The 12,000-nt window shown below is 37.5% G+C and overlaps 1 protein-coding gene across 1 annotated transcript in view; it reads left to right on the top strand.

Moving 5' to 3' along the window:
- The window catches only part of LOC150088649 (protein MEMO1), a 140,477-nt gene that overhangs the window by 88,956 nt on the left and 39,521 nt on the right, over positions 1–12,000 (top strand). The window contains exon 6 of the mRNA XM_090370846.1: positions 4,197–4,333. Within this exon, the coding sequence (XP_090226972.1) occupies positions 4,197–4,333 (137 nt within the window). The remainder of the gene's footprint in view (positions 1–4,196; positions 4,334–12,000) is intronic.

Genomic DNA, 12,000 nt, shown 5'->3' with positions numbered 1-12,000 from the left:
TTGAGAGTGGGAGTGTGCTATAGGCCTAATGACTGTGATGAGTATAATAAGAAACTGTACAGGGAAATAGAGTGGGCCAGCAAATCAGAGAGTCTTATAATGGGAGATTTTAATTTCCCAGATATTGACTGGAATTTGGGGGCTGGTCACTCACACACTAGCAGGGCTTTTGTGGATTTATTGGATGATTGTTTTCTACATCAGCATGTTCGGGAGGCAACTAGAGGGAGTAATACTCTTGATTTGATTATCAGCAGTGATTCTTCATGCATTAAGAATCTGCAGATAAATGAACCACTAGGTGGCAGTGATCACAGTGTGTTGAAGTGGGATTTACTCAAAGAGGTAACTACCATTAGGGGTAAAGGGAAGGGTTATTGCTTCCGTAAAGGCGACTATGATGGACTGAGACAGTATTTAAATTCTATACAGTGGGACCAACTGATGATGTTACTGACAGCAAATTCAAAATGGGAAGTATTCAAAGAACTTATCTTGGAAGCTACTAGGCTTTACATACCAACTAAGAAATATTGTTCGAGGTTTAGGCCAAAATGGATATCAGATGAATTAATGAGGCATATGGCAGAGAAGAAAAATGCATGGGATACTTAAAAATTAACACATGACACAGAAGCCTATGATAGATACAAGTTGATATGCAACCAAGTTACAAAGGAGGTTAGGCAGGTGAAAGCAGATTACGAGAAATCCTTGGCAAGAGATGCAAAGAAAAACAGCAAAGAGTTCTTTACTTATGTAAACTCTAGAAGGAAGGGGATGAATCAGATTGGTCCACTTGATATTGATGGGTCAACTGTTGATGATCTTGCTCAGGTAGCTAACAAACTAAATGAATATTTTGCATCGACATTCACACATGAGGAGTTATTCAGCGAGCGGAATGCCAGAGGTGTATTCAACTCTAGCAGTAAGCTACAGAATCTTGAAATAACTGGGAGTAAAGTGGAGGAGAAATTGTTCAAGATAAACACAAGAAAGGCACCCGGGGTGGATGGGATCTATCCAGTTATATTAAAGGAGGCAGCAAAGGAAGTAAGCAAACCCTTAGCCATAATTATGAGAGCTTCCTTGGACTCAGGGGAGGTACCCATAGACTGGAAATGTGCAAATGTGACCCCAATTCACAAAGAAGGATCAAAGGCTGACACAAATAATTATAGACCTGTGAGCTTAACTTCTGTTCCAGGAAAATTAATGGAGGCACTGGTTAAAGAAGTACTGCAGGATCATTTAGACAAGACTTCAGTTATAGCTCGGACACAGCATGGTTTTGTTAAGGGGAAGTCTTGCCTGACCAATTTGATTGGATACTATGATGCAGTCACAAAAGAACTGGATGCAGGGAATAGCTTTGATATTATATACTTGGATCTTAGAAAGGCTTTTGATACTGTTGCACATGGAAGACTGCTACACAAATTGGAGCAGTGTAACATTGGAGGCAAATTGCTGCAATGGATAAAGGGGTGGTTGAGGGGGAGAAGACAGAGTGGTAATCAATGGACACTGCTCATCGTGGACTAATGTTATTAGTGGAGTCCCTCAGGGCTCAGTGTTGGGTCCATTATTGTTTTCTGTATTTATAAATGATATTGATGACGGTATATCAAGCTTAATGTCCAAGTTTGCAGAGGACACAAAGGTTGGCAGGGTTGTCAAGGACACTACTGACACTACGCTGCTGCAACGGGATCTGGAAAGGTTGAGCAGATGGGCTGAGAGGTGGCAAATGAAGTTTACCATTGACAAATGTAAAGTACTACACATGGGAAACAGCAACCCCAGAGCAACGTATCAACTCTGTGGTACTACACTGACAGTGGTAGAGAATGAAAGGGACTTGGGGGTGGTTGTGCAGGCAGATATGAAGTTCTCTGAGCAGTGCAGACTGGCTGCAAGAGTAGCTCATGGAGTATTGTCAATGATATACAGGAATTTTTCCAGCAGGGATAAGGAGGTGATTATTCCCTTGTATAAGGCAATGGTCAGGCCACACCTAGAGTACTGTATAGAGGTCTGGAGGCCTCATTTCAAGAAGGATGTAGAGCTGCTGGAACGAGTACAGAGAAGGGCAACAAGATTAGTGAATGGAACAAAGGGGTGCTCTTAAGAAGAAAGGCTTAAGTTTTGCAAATTACAGTGTCTGGTGACTAGGCACCAGCGAGGTGATCTGATAGAGGTGTATAAAGCCTTGAATGGTTTGAGCATGCTCAATGCTGATGGGATTCTTCCTCTAGCTCAGAATAATCACCTGAGAGGGCATAAATTCAAATTGAGGAAAGACAGATGTAGGATAGACGTGTGGAAATTTGCCTTTAGCCAGCTGGTTGGTTGGTGGAACAGACTTCCATCCCTTGTCGTGGAGGTTGATAGCCTAAATAAGTTTAAGGCTCAGCTGGACAGGTATTTTGAACGAACAGAGGGGTGAATTGGAAGTGGGGGTTTTTTTTTTTTTTTTTGGCTGATGCTGCATAAGTTTGCTTTCTTGCATCAAATGCCTCTACTAATGCTAATATTACTTAACTTCGGACAGATTCAATGGAAAAGTTTGGTGAAACTTATTCAGTTGCTTTTAACTTTCCCAAGACCCAGTTGACTGTGTTTAGCATAAAACTCTTGTAACAAGTTCCCATCTTGTAACATTTTTAGTTTACCAAGGCTGTACCTGGTCTTCATTTTCAGCTTACTAGGTATGCCATTTTTTTTACTCTTATTAATAAGGATGAACAAGTAGAATATTGACATTTTGGACTATTGAACATATAATAAGTCTTGACCGAATGAAATGAACAGTACATGCTGCATTTTAAAGTGGTTATTAAAGCACATTTTGTAGTTCTGAATTGAAAGATGGTTGCACATCTTCATTTAGCGGTCATGCCTGCATACTTTTTCTGAGAAGATATATAAGATTGAATAGTTCTTGAAGTGATGTCAAAATTTTAGCCTTTAGATTTATATGACTAACTGCAGAACTCATTAAAAGTGTTTGATTCCATACACCAATATTTCTTAAACTGGAATATGTATGAAACCTATACTGAGCTTTGGTGGCACACTGAAATAATTGAGGAATCTATAGGTTATAATGGAATTTTATTATAGTTGCTTATAAATAAAATTTACAAAATGAGTTTTCTTAAAAATAAATTTATACAGAATTAATTTTTAAACCATTTTTAATTTTGGAAGTATTTATTTATAAACAAATAAAGAATAAATATTATATGTATACCTTTACATTTGATAAAGTAAAATAACAAACAAATGAATAATGTAAATTAATTCGACAAAAAAAATGCAGTAAAAAAAAAATTGCCAAGAATAGGCATATGAAGAATATTTTGTTGGAAATGTGGTTACTTGTGTCATTAAAGTTAAATATTGCTGCCATTTGTTATTTAATCAAAATAACATTTCTGTTTTTTTTTTTTTTTTGTTTTTTTTTTTAATTGTTGGGTGCAATAAATGCTAATAAGTGAATGTTCCAGGATGTGTGGGTGGACAGGTGGATGGATTGATGCACAAGAGAGATGGCCCTTTATACTTGGGTCCACTGTATGCATTATGACTTTTTATTTATCTGCAATTTTTCATCCTAGCTTCTCAACCCAAAACATTTTGTTAAATAAAAATGAGCAAGGAATGGGTGAAAATATAGCAGAATAAAATCTTAGTGTGAACCAACAAAATTTGTAAACCATAATTAATAAAATACAACTTACAGTTGTATTTTTAACAACAAATGCATAAAATTAAAATTTTTAATTAATAAAAAAATTTGATATTTTATGATTAAAAAAAAGTGGAGTGTAATAGATGCTGTGTAATCAGATGTTTTCCAATTTGTATAGTGTGATTGCCACCAGAGGATAAAAATACTGTGCATTGCTATCACTTCATTTTTGTGTATAATTTAGTTTTCAGTTTTACTTTGTTTCAGTAATATTTTTTACTGTTAAAAGTGTTCATAATTTCTTTAACTCATCTTTTAAAAGATAAGCTCCATTCTAACAGATTTTTTTCAGTGACATATGATTAAAGAAAAAAGAAAGTCTTTGTTGCTCATGTTTTAAAATAAAGCTCAGTTTTGAAAATTGACTTTTCAGTTTTTACACAGTGTAAAAATGCCTAAACTAGTTTCCAGTACATAATTTTGTTGGATTTTTTAGCAACCAGTTCACAATAATTCCTATTTTGGTGGGCTCTCTAACTACAGATAAAGAGGTTGTGTATGGAAATATCTTCAGCAAATACTTGGCAGATCCAAACAGTTTATTTGTAATTTCATCAGATTTTTGTCATTGGGGTGAGTAGGAAGTTTTGATAAATATAGTATAAATAAGGTAAATTTTTAAAGTACTAAAATTACAGTAAACTTCACTTATCCAATATAAAATGGGATAATGAAATTGCAGTTTTGGATTGGAGTTTGAAAACAAAACCAGAATTTCTGTTATACTTTTAATTTTTTTATTGTATTAATAACATTAAGATCGAAGAGTAAATTATGCTCCTTGGTTAAGGGGGGGGGGGAAATCAGCTTTGAGTTTTAGGACTTATCATTTACTAAATTCCTTATCTTTTTTTATGCCTCTTGTGCCATTTAAGTATAGTACTACTGTAATGAGAATTTCATGTGTCATATAGCTGATAGGTTAGGTTGTAATTGGCTCCTGTAAAAATGAAGTTTTAGTTAGTGTGTTCAAAATGCCATGTAATAGTTATTGGATTGGGCATCATCTAGTTCGCTGCAGTAGATGTTCCTTTCATTGTATCTTTAGAGTTAGTGCTTGGGCATGGACTTTTAAACCTAGAAAATAAAATTCAACTTATGTACTAAATTTCTACAGATAAAAAATTCAATAATCAGTCATTTCTGGTTTCCTTTCAGAAAATTTCTGTAATCTATGAATTAACCTCATTCCAGGCAGCAGAGATACATAGCATTCTTGATCTTCTCTAAGGGAGACTGAACAGATGAGAAGCTTCACTGCACAGTGAAGTTTCTCTTTCCTATCATCATTAACTATAGCAGCATCTTACACCAGAAATCTTCATCTGTTACAGATGAAAAACAAAGATTCAGGATGGCTTGATGTGGTATATGCAGATTATCACATTAATTGCACTACTTCTGTTATTGAAAGCCATGCTAAAAATTTCAGTGTAAATAGGAACAAATGTAACACCTGAACTATGAAAGAAAAAAATGTTGATTCGTGATAGATGTTCATGGAACAAGAAAATTTCAAACTGGATAATTTAAATAAAGATAATAGAATTTGTAATAATTGTAAAGCTTACCAAATTTCAGGATTTTTTTTTTTTTTATAAACATCAAGAATATGACATCAGCAAAAAAGATTTAATTCAAAGAAAAGTTTTCATTCTACACACAAAGTTTAATTTTGTGGCAGTTTAAAAAAAAAGTTACTGAAGTACAACAGCACTGAGATGAAGTGAAATAAATTTCTAGTGTCAAGTAATATTTCACTTGTGGTAACACACTTTATATGAGTATTTTGATGTAGCAGCGTTTTAGTCTAAAGATAAGAGTTTTTTTTTTTTTTTTTTAAGTATGTTAACCCTATGCATATCAAGTTGATCAGAATAAACTCCAGTGAGAATTTTTTATTATTATACTTTCAATTTTCCCCCTAAAATTTATTTATTTGTGTCTATTTCAGTGTTAGGTATTATGTATTCAGTATTTGTTATTAAAAAAAAAAAATCCACAGATTTTGTGTCTGAGTTATAAAATTAGAATGAGACTGGTGTCAAATCTGTATATTTGTTGCCATGTATATTTTTGTTGCCTTCTTAGAATTTTGTTCATAGCCCCTTTGCTATTATTTAGTGATGAACTGATATTGGAAAATCCAAAATGCGTGAGATACATGCTCAAGATATGTTTGTGAAGAATACCACCAAGTAAAAGTATTTTGTGAAAAATGTGACAAACTCAAAATATGTTTCCAAAGAATTCTACCTAGTAAGTGTACTTTCTAAAAAAAAGCTACAAAATGGTTTTTAATTGTATTATTAATTTTTTTTACACAAAGGTCATTCTCTTGAAAACAGCAAAGGTTAAAATAAAAGTTGCATTTCATAAACAACAGGGAAACTATGCATGTGAGTCTCATTGCAGTCTCCATTAAATTCAAGACACTTCCTCCAATGCTGCACTAATGTCTGGATTCCTCAAGAGAAGTTTTGTGGTTGGTGTTGATACCATTTGTATACAGGTAGTTCCCGACTTTGAGTTAATTTCTTCCTAGCGCACGCTTGTAAAGCGGGAATTTATTTCCCATAGACATAATGTTAAAAACAGGGATTATGTTCTCAACAAGGAAATTAGTTAGCTAATTAGTTTGTTTAAACAATGATTGATTTATCCAAAGAAATGAAAACATAGCCTGTAAAATCAAGCAAATCATAATTTAAAGAAATTATTTATGATTTACAAATGTTAAAGAATGTTTATTCTTCATCATCGACTAACTGCACACTCGATCACTCATTGTTGTGTCGGCACTCGTTATTGGTTTGTCGCACAAGGGATCATAATCATCAGAATATGAGCATTGCATCTACAAGTCTTTAAGTCCATCATTAATACAAAAGTAAAGATCCTATTGATCCACATCTCTTCTTGTGAGAAAGCCGTAACAGCCGAGTTGATTAGAGCTTTACTTGAGCTTGGCCCATGGCAGCCAGACCATACTGACAACTTCACAGATTTCCCAATGTTTTCTTCAGAAATGCTTCAAGAGGCGTTTGTTTCCAAGCTAATACAATTCGCAAAGAGTAAAAAAAAAAAAAAAAAAAAAAAGAGAAGATTCTGAAAATTCATTTAATTTTTTATATGATTCAAGATTGCAGTGAAGGGGAAACACATTTTGTCATAATAAAGTAAAAACCCACACAATTCCAGCTATCGGTAATATCACAGAGGCGTTCAAATTTGATTCTTATAACAGAACATATGATAATGGTGAACGTGTAGTGCGTTTTAATAATTTGAATTGGTAACTAATACAATTTACGTTATAAAAATGACCTTTTAGAGAGATAAATAGCTTAGTTATATAGTGAAAATTTCAACTTCCGAGGAACGAATTGCCAAAAAAAACACAATGTATTATTGGATTCACATTACGATATTTTCACAATACAATGGTGTAGTAGTAGTGGCATGTGATGCAAGAAAGCAAGCATATGAGCTTATGCAGCATCAGCCAAAAAAAAAAAAAAAAAAAATCACACCATTCCCTCCAAATGCCTGTCCAGTTCCTCTCTTAAATTTATTTAACCTATCAACTTCCACGACAGATAGAAGTTTGTTCCAGCAATTAACCACCCGCTGGCTAAAGGCAAATTTCTGCACATCTGTTCTATATCTGTCCTTCCTCAATTTCAATTTATGATCCCTTAGGTTTGTAATCTGAACAAGTGGAAGAATTCCATCAGAATTCAGCGTGCTCAACCCATTCAAGGCCTTATACACCTCAATCAGATCACCTCGCAGGTGCCTAGTCTCCAGCTGCTGCAATTTGCAGAACTTAAGCCTCTCCTGGTAAGAGGATCCCTTCATTCCCCTCACCAATCTTGTTGCCCTTCTCTGTACATGCTCAAGCAAATCTACATCCTTCCTAAAATGAGGCCTCCAGACCTGCACGCAGTACTCAAGGTGTGGCCTGACCATTGCCTTATACAGAGGGATCATCGACAACACCCCATGACCTGCCCTGGCTGCCTATCTGCATTGCTCAGAAAACTTCATATCTGACTGCACAATTACTCCTAGGTCTTTTTCATTTTCTACCTCTTTAAGTGTAGTACCACACAGTTGGTACGTTTCTCTGGGGTTACTTCTACCCATATGCAGTACTTTGCATTTTCCAATGTTAAACTTCAGTTGCCACGTCTCAGCCCATCTGCCCAAATTTTCTAGATCCTGTTGTAGTAACACACTGCCATTACTGTCATTAACAACCCTGCCAACCTTTGTATCATCTACAAACTTCGATACTAAGACTGATATACCTTCATCAATATCATTGATAAAAATACAAAACAACAGTGGACTCAACACCGAACCCTGTGGGACTCCACTAATAACGTTAGTCCACGAAGAGCAGCACCCATTGATTACCACCCTCTGTCTTCTCCCACTCAACCATCCTTTTATCCATTGTAGCAACTTACCCTTAATACCATTCTGCTCCAATTTGTACAGTAGTCTTATAGGCGCAACAGTGTCAAAAGCTTTCCTGAAATCTAGGTATATGATATCAAAATTATTTTTTGCATCCATTTCCTTTGTAACCACATCATAAAAACCAATTAAATTTGTCAGACAAGACTTTCCCTTAAAAAACCCATGCTGTGTCTGAGTTATTGCTGCAATCTTGTTTAGATGATCCCGCAATGCATCTTTAACCAGTGATTCCATTATTTTACCCGGAACAGAAGTTAAACTAACTGGTCTGTAATTACTCGTGTCACCCTTCGATCCCGCTTTGTGAATTGGGGACACATTTACACATCTCCAGTCCGTTGGGACCTCCCCTGAGTCCAAGGATGCTCTCATAATTATGGCTAAGGGTTTGCTTACTTCCTTTGCTGCCTCCTTTAATATAACTGGATAGATTCCATCCACCCCAAGTGCCTTTCTTATGTTTAACTTCAACAATTTCTCCTCCACTTTGTTCTCAGTTATTACAAAATCGTTAAGCACCCTGTTACAATTTGATAACCTTGTGGCATTTTCAAACCTTAACTCCGAATGTAGATTCAAAATACTCATTCGGTTTGTTTGCTATCTGAGCAGGATCATCAACAGTTGAACCATCGATATCAAGTGGACCAATCAGATTCATCCCCTTCCTTTTAGAGTTTATATAAGTAAAGAAATCCTTGCTGTTTTACTTAGCATCCTTTGCCAAAGATTTCTCGTAATCTGCCTTCTCCTGCCTAACCTCCTTTGTGACTTGATTACAGACTGGTTTACATACAGGGTGTTTAAAAAATATTGGTACAAACGTTTAGGGAGGTAAGTAACATCTAAAGGAATGTGAATCGCATAGGAACCCATAACTGGAAACGTCACAGGAAAGTAGTAGCAGAAATGACACAAGACAGTAATTAGTGCCAAACATTTATTTGACATAATATTAACAATGGAGTACGAGATGGATGCATTTCATGATATTACAACAGATGCTTGAAGGTTCCACCATGAGACGTGATGCATTCATGACACCAATGCAGCATGGATTGGCGGACATGGTCGAACACACCTGGAGTTTCTTCGACAGTAGCAGCAGCGCAGACGAGTCTCATCACGAGATCCATTTCCGTCTCCACAGGCGATTCATACACAATAGATTTGAGGGCCCGCACAGAAAGAAATTAAGGCTCGATAAATCAGGTGAGCATGGGGGCCAGGCAACGGGTCCACCACGGCCAATCCATCGACGCCCAAAACGCCTGTTCAAATGGTCATGAACACACCTTCCATAACGAGCAGGTTGCCCCATCATGTTGAAATCAAATGTTTCGTCTCACATTTGCTGAAACATCATCAAGTAACCCTGGTAGAACTTGTTCAAGAAAGATTCGATATTTAGCGGAGTTCATGCGGGATGGTAACAGGTTTGGGCCGACTAAGCAGTCACTGACCCTACCTGCCCACACACATATATTGTGAAGCGATGTTGTGCCACATGGGGGTGCACACCATGTGGGTTGTTGTGAGCCCACACATGAGCATTGTGCTGATTGAATTAGCCTCATCCGCAATGACCAAAACATAGGCTGGAAAATTCAAATCTTGAACACTTTCTTGGAGAAACCACTGCACAAAAGCCACACGTGCAGTAACCGAACCCTGTGTGTATGAAAGGCGTGTAAGGAATCGTCGTGCCAGACACGCTGTACACTGCATAAGGTATAAGGTATGTTCGTGTCAGACAGCACCTGGTATTTCTCCCATCTCCGCATGTGTTTAGCTGTATCAAGGACTGTACACTGTCAAGCCAGAGACTTGAAAGTGTGTGGTTGTCTGTGCAGTGTGATATGTTGTGCCCATTGTTTGTCCGGCTTATTGGCCGCCAGGCCCCTAGTGGGGCCCGATGTTGCCCATACCTTGCCATTTGGAGGCTAGCCGGGTGTATCCAGTATCACAACAAATTGCTCTGGCAGGTCCTGCCACCTAGTTCCCTGGAATTTCAGTGGCTAGGACCTAAAAAAAAAAAAATTTTATGCGTTTGACATTAATGCTTGATGTGATTGCTGTTAGGAAATCGCTGGTTGCGGTTTAATGCTAAAGAGATGTGTTAAAGGCCTAATAAGTCGGGCAAAATTTTGATGTTATTAAATTTAGACTTGTGAGGCTATACACTAGATAAAAGCTAGTGTTAGTTGTCTTAGAGATTTACACGAAACCGGTAGAATTTAGACGTTGATTAGAATTTGGTAGCATTGTTAAGGGTGTACTCGGTCGATTTAGTGAGAGAGGGGGAGAGACTGAAGACTGGGGGGAAAACAGATAGAAGAATAGGGATAATAGAGTAGGCATCCCCAAAGAGGTCAGTGGAGACGAGCCCCACCAGGGGAAGTATGGGGGTAGGCAGGGAGGATTGGAGGCAGAGATCTGTCTCCTCACTCCCCTGCCTGGGAATGGGGTTTTAAAGGGAACCAGGATAGAATACCCAGTTCAGATCGCCAATGGGGTGTTGGCAGCAAAGCCGCAGAATGTCTTCGTCAATGTCATGTCCAAGCAGTGTCGAATCTGGTATGAAGGTCAAGCTGCCCATCCCGCTCCGGGGGTGGGATATGTTAGCTGGCAGTGGGGAACCCACTAGGCAAGGGGGTGGGAGAGACACACACATTTACTTCATTCATAATCTGCATTCTCACTCTACTTTCATTCTTTTTTTAATGCTTTTTTCTTATTATATATACATTTTTTTCCAAGTTTTACATATATATATATATATATTTTTTTTTTTTTTCACTGAACTCATTAATCTTTTTTTTTTCACTCAACTCATTCATCTCACACCAGGAGGGGATGCAGTGATGTGTAGTGTAAATTTAAATACTAATTAAAACTAGGGTTAGTGTGTACTTAACTGTAGCATTTATGGTTTGTGTTCTTTTTTTCACACGCTTACACTTTTATTCATTCTTCTAGCTTTCATCTCATTTATTCGACTCTTACTTTCTGCACTGCACTCTGGGCACCTCAACCTACTGTTATTCTTCAGTTGTGGTGCAGGCCTAGCCGCAAGTTTTTTTTTTTGCTGTACACTGCAACGAGACACTCCTGAGGCAACGGCACGTGTGCTGGTAGTAGGATTATTCTGGATGGCATTCAACACACTTTCTTCCATGGCGGGAGTTTGCGTCGAACATTGTCTGCCTGCAGTACTCCTGTTACCTCTAAATGACCCATAATTGCACAAATTTTGATGCACACGCGCAAACAAATGGTGGTCCGGTACATGTCTGTCTGGGAAGCGTTCTCCATAAATTCGTTGAGCGGCTCGTCCATTGCCCTCTGCTAATCCATACATTAGGTGCATGTCTGCCAGCTCACAGTTCGTATATCGATGCATGCTCTTCGTGTAGCGACTACTGCTTGAATGAGTAAACCAAAAATTTTCCCTCTCGCGAACTGATGAACAGCGGCATGTACCGACTTAATGTGACGTTTCCGGTTATGGGTTCCTATGCGATTCACATTCCTTTAGACGTTACCTACCTCCCCTAAACGTTTGTACCAATATTTTTGATACACCCTGTATATCATAGGCTTCTGTGTCGCCTGATAATTTATATGCATCCCATGCATTTTTCTTCTCTGCCACGAGTCTCATTAGTTCATTTGACAACCATTTAGGCCTAAACCTTGAACAATATTTCTTAATAGGTATGAAACGTTTAGTAGCTTCCACTATTAATTCC

The sequence above is a fragment of the Mastigoproctus giganteus genome, chromosome 3, assembly GCF_048544385.1.
Source record: "Mastigoproctus giganteus isolate SK-2022 chromosome 3, ASM4854438v1, whole genome shotgun sequence".
In the NCBI taxonomy this organism is placed as follows: domain Eukaryota; kingdom Metazoa; phylum Arthropoda; class Arachnida; order Uropygi; family Thelyphonidae; genus Mastigoproctus; species Mastigoproctus giganteus.
The sequence above is the reverse complement of the archived record's forward strand: the minus strand, read 5'-3'. Positions and strand labels throughout refer to the sequence as shown.